This window comes from Otolemur garnettii, unplaced genomic scaffold, assembly GCF_000181295.1.
Source record: "Otolemur garnettii isolate 467f Iridium unplaced genomic scaffold, OtoGar3 scaffold00140, whole genome shotgun sequence".
In the NCBI taxonomy this organism is placed as follows: domain Eukaryota; kingdom Metazoa; phylum Chordata; class Mammalia; order Primates; family Galagidae; genus Otolemur; species Otolemur garnettii.
In genome coordinates this window covers 2,155,170-2,160,072 of record NW_003852535.1, presented here as the reverse complement: position 1 = coordinate 2,160,072, position 4,903 = coordinate 2,155,170, and the positions used below count along the sequence as shown (strand labels likewise).

General features: G+C 43.8%; 1 protein-coding gene across 1 annotated transcript in view; it reads right to left on the bottom strand.

Annotated features, from left to right (window-relative positions):
* The window catches only part of POLA2 (DNA polymerase alpha 2, accessory subunit), a 36,801-nt gene that overhangs the window by 27,993 nt on the left and 3,905 nt on the right, over positions 1-4,903 (bottom strand). The window contains exons 2-4 of the mRNA XM_003798644.3: positions 4,523-4,647; positions 2,882-2,973; positions 2,652-2,709 (exon numbers count right to left, since the gene is read on the bottom strand). Of these exons, the coding sequence (XP_003798692.1) occupies positions 2,652-2,709; positions 2,882-2,973; positions 4,523-4,647 (275 nt within the window). The remainder of the gene's footprint in view (positions 1-2,651; positions 2,710-2,881; positions 2,974-4,522; positions 4,648-4,903) is intronic.

Sequence of the window (4,903 nt, the reverse complement as noted above, 5' to 3'; positions counted from 1 at the left end):
AAAAAAAAAAAGATTCAAAGAGGTTTCCAAGCTTCTATGCCTGAGCAAATGGGAGAAAAGAAGTGTCCTTCACTGGGATGTGAACTCTGAGAAGACCACTTTAGGGAGAAAATTAAGAGTGGAGTTTGTCTCTCTAATCTTTTTTTTTGAGACAGAGCCTCAAGCTATCCCCCTGGGCAGAATGCCATGGCATGGAACCACAGCTCACAGCAACCTCCAACTCCTGGGCTCAAGCAAGTCTCCTGCCTCAGCCTCCCAAGTAGCTGGGACCACAGGCGCCCACCACAGGCACCCGCCACAACACCTGGCTATTTTTTTTTTTTGGTTGTAGCCATCATTGTTGTTTGGCAGCCAGGGCTGGATTCGAACCCACCAGGTGGGTGGGTAGGTGTATGTGGCTGGCGCCTCAGCCACTTGAGCCATAGGCGCCAAGCCAGTCTCTCTAATCCTGACAAACTCTTAAGAAAACTGTCCTGGTCAAATGCTGTGGCTATATGCCTATAATCCCAGAACTTAGGGAGGCTGAGGTGGGAGGCTAGGAGTTCAAAACCAGCCCAAACAACACAGAGAGATCCCATCTCTAGGAAAAATAGAAAAATCAGCTCTGTGTAGTGATATGTGCCTGTAGTCCCAACTACCTGAGAGGCTGAGGCAGGAGGATCACTTGAGCCCAGGTGTTTGAGGTTGCAGTGGGATATGATGACACCACTGCACTCTAGACCAGGGAATAGAGTAAAACAATGCCTCAAAAATACATATATTTGGGCAGTGCCTGTGGCTCAAAGGAGTAGGGCATCGGCCCCATATGCTGGAGGTGGCGGGTTCAAACCCAGCCCTGGCCAAAAGGAAAAAAATAACTACAAAAAAAAAAAAATATATATATATATATATATTAAGAGGAAAAAAAACAACTTTATTTCCTTTAATATGATAGGCAGCTGGTTTTCTGTACACAACTTTATAGAACACAACTTTGGCTTTCTTGCTTCCCATGGACTTACACAAACTACTTACCTTCTTTCTTATGATGCAATTTACTTTGAAAAATTAAGATTTAGCAGCTCAGCACCTGAAGCTCAGCGACTAGGGTGCCAGCCATATACATTGGAGCTGGTGGGTTCAAATCCAGCCCAGGCCTGCCAAACACCAATGACAATTATAACCAAAAAATAGCCAGGTGCTATGGCAAGCACCTATAGCCCTAGCTACTTGGGAGGCTGACACAAGAGACTCGCTTAAAGCCCAAGAGTTGGAGGCTGCTGTGAGCTGTGTTGCCACAGCACTTTAACCCAGGGTGACATAATGAGACTCTATCTCCAAAAAAAAAAAAAGAAAAAGAAAAAGAAAAATAAAGATTTATTCCATGTCTATAAATTTCCACACATTTATTTAGTATAAGGAATAATTGGCTTGGCGCCTGTGGCTCAAGCGGCTAAGGCGCCAGCCACATTCACCTAAGGTGGCGGGTTCGAATCCCCAGCCCAGGCCTGTCAAACAACAATGATGGCTGCAACCAAAAAATAGCCAGGCATCGTGGCGGGCACCTATAATCCCAGCTACTTGGGAGGCTGAGGCAGGAGACTCACTTGAGCCCGGGAGTTGGAGGTTGCTGTGAGCTGTGATGCCATGGCACTCTACCCAGGGGGATAGCTTGAGGCTCCGTCTCAAAAAAAAAAAAAAAAAAAGGAATAATTACAATTACCTGAACACACTGGTTAGGGCCTGGTACTTTAACTATTCATTTCTTCTTCAGGCCCTCCAAGATGGTAGATCTTATCCCCTGGCTGTCAGTTTCTTGAGAGCAGAGCCCATCCATGCCTATTTCATTTACCACTGTTTACCCAGTGTCTAGTGCAGTGCTTGGCACATAGTGGTTGGTGCCTAACTGAATAAATGAATCCTGACTTTGTAGGTAAGGAAACTGCAGCTTAGAGAAATTAAACAACTAATCCAAGGCCATCAACCTCCTCTAACTCATCGACTTTAAAAGGAACGTTTTTCCAATACTCAACTTAGCATCTCAAACTGGGGACCAATATCACAGGACTAGATTATTCAATTATAATACAAAACTATGCAACTATTTAAGGGGGAAATTATGAAGAAATTGTATTTATAGAAATATTTATGATAAGCTAACTGAAAAAAGCAAGATAAACTATACATTCACAAAGATTGCCATTATGTAAAACATTTAAGCATATGATCAGAAAAGAAGATGTGTATATGGAAATACAGTAGGAACTGTATGAAAGTGGTTGATATTTTTCCTTCAGATATTCAAATGTGGTGATAATGTTTTTAAAAAATGATATGGGGCTGGGTGCAGTGGCTCATGCCTGTAATCCCAGCACTCTGAGAAGCCGAGGAAGGTAGATTGCCTGAGCTCACAGGCTCAAGATCAGCCTGAGCCAGAACGAGACTCTGCCTCTAAAAATAGCTGAGCATTGCGATGGGCATGTGCAGTCCCAACTACTTAGGAGGCTGAGGCAAGAGAATCACTTGAGCCCAAGAGTTGAGGTTGCTGTGAACTATGATGCCACAGCACTCTACCAAGAGTGCCAAAGTGAGACTCTGTCTCAAAAAATAATTAAATAAATAAATAAAAAATGCTATGGGTAGAATGCAATCTCTAAACACTATATATTTACCTTAGAGGGTGTGGTATAAGAGTTCAAGAGGGTTTCTTCTTCTTCCTCCACTTCAATTCTAAAAACATTGGTTAAGAAAAACAATAATAAACTTTTACCTAAGGCAAGGGCTGATGAAATAAGAAATCTAAATATTAGGTGATTTTTATTATTTGTTTTAAAATTATACATGCTACTGTAGATAAAGAGTATGTGGCTTGGTACAAAGACCTTCAAGCAGAAAAGGATACAATTCTTGTATAGAAATAATGTCTCTAGCTCCTGCGTGTCCACTGTCCTTGGAGGCACTGTGCCGAGCCTTGGACAATCTTTTGCTCAGAAACTGAGGAATAAAAGATAGTAAATTATTATTCCATAGTCAAGTAATAGGGAAGGCCATTTCCCACAGCCTTGAGTGAATAACAGGTGTTAAAAATATAACCAAAGAGGGCAGTGCCTGTGGTTCAGTGGGTAGGGCACCAGCCCCATATACTGAGGGTATACCAAGGGCGGGTTTGAACCCAGCCCTGGCCAATCTGCCTCAAAAAATAGCCGGGTGTTGCGGCAGGCACCTGTAGTTCCAGCTACTCAGGAGGCAAGAGAATCACCTAAACCCAGGAGTTAGAGGTTGCTGTGAGCTGTGATGCCACAGCACTGTACTGAGGGTGATTAAAAAGGAAAAAGAAAAAAATATATATACATAGCCAAAGATATAAAATTCCTCAAAGTAAGAATTAAGAAGGTGGCCAGGCATGGTGGCTCATGCCTGTAATTCTAGCACTCTGGAAGACTGAGGCAGGAGGATCACGTGAGTTCAGGAGCTCAAGACCACCCTGAGCAAGAGTGAGAGATCCCATCTCTCCTAAAAATAGAAAAATTAGCTGGTGTTGTGGTGGGCCCCTGTAGTCCCAGCTACTCAGGGGGCTGAGGTAGGAGGATCACTTAACCCAGGAATTTGAGGTTGCTGTGAGCTAGGCTGATGCTGTGACACTCTAGCCTGGGCAATAGAGTGAGGCTCTGTCTTGAAAAGAAAAAAAAAAAAAGAATTAAGAAGATGCACATAGGCTCGGTGTCTATAGCACAGTGATTATGGCACTAGCCATATACACCAATGGTGGCAGGTTCAAAACTGGCCTGAGCCAGCTAAACAACTGCAACAAAAAAAATAGCTGGGCATTGTGGTAGGCACCTGTAGTCCCAGCTACTTGGGAGGCTGAGGCAAGAGAATCGCTTAAGCCCAAAAGTCTGAGGCTGTGAGCTGTGAAACCACAGCACTCTACCGAGGGCAACAAAGTGAGACTCAAAAAAAAAAAGAAGAAAAGATTTATCCCATGACTATCTACAACAATTAACAAATTAATAAGGCCAAGCATTTGGTGAAGACCTACTACCTGCTGGGTACAGTTTTAGGTGCTTTACATCCATTCTCATTTAATTCTTAATAATAATTACAAAAAATACAGATTATTAAAACCAAAGACTGAAGAGGAAACTAAAGCTTAGGAACAACAAAAGTTCACACAGGGCCTGGATTCTAAAAGCCCATACGCTTCTCAATATATCACAATGCCTCCCCTACAGATTAGAAACAAACCATATCATTAGTTTGCTTACATTCTTTTTTTTTGTTGAGACAGAGTCTCACTTTGTCACCCCGATAGAGTGCTGTAGCATCACAGCTCACAGCAACCTCCAGCTCTTAGGCTTAGGCCATTCTCTTGCCTCAGCCTCCTGAGTAGCTGGGACTACAGGCACCTGCCACAACGCCTGGCTAATTTTTGTTGCAGTTTGGCTGGGGCTGGGTTCGAACCTACCACCCTTGGTATATGGGGCCTGTGCCCTACTCACTGAGCCACCAGTGCTGCCCCAGTTTGCTTACATTCTGTTCTTACCTCATGCTCAAAAGAGTTCAGGATCTCTGAGGTAAGGTCAATTTTACTGATGCTGGTGCAGAAGGCTATGAGTTCGCTTACCATTCCCTCCTCATTCTGTCCATACCGAACACAAAGCTCTACCACTGTAGGAAAGAAAATTGAAAAAGAACTTAGTTTCTTTCCAGCAGCTTTCACCTTGAAAATAAAAAATAATCCTCTACTTATTCAATCAGGCTCGGCGCCTATAGCTCAACCGGCTAAGGCGCCAGCCACGTACACCTAAGGTGGCGGGTTCGAATCCCCAGCCCGGACCCACCAAACAACAATGACGGCTGCAACCAAAAAATAGCCGGGCATTGTGGCGGGTGCCTGTAGTCCCAGCTACTTGGGAGGCTGAGG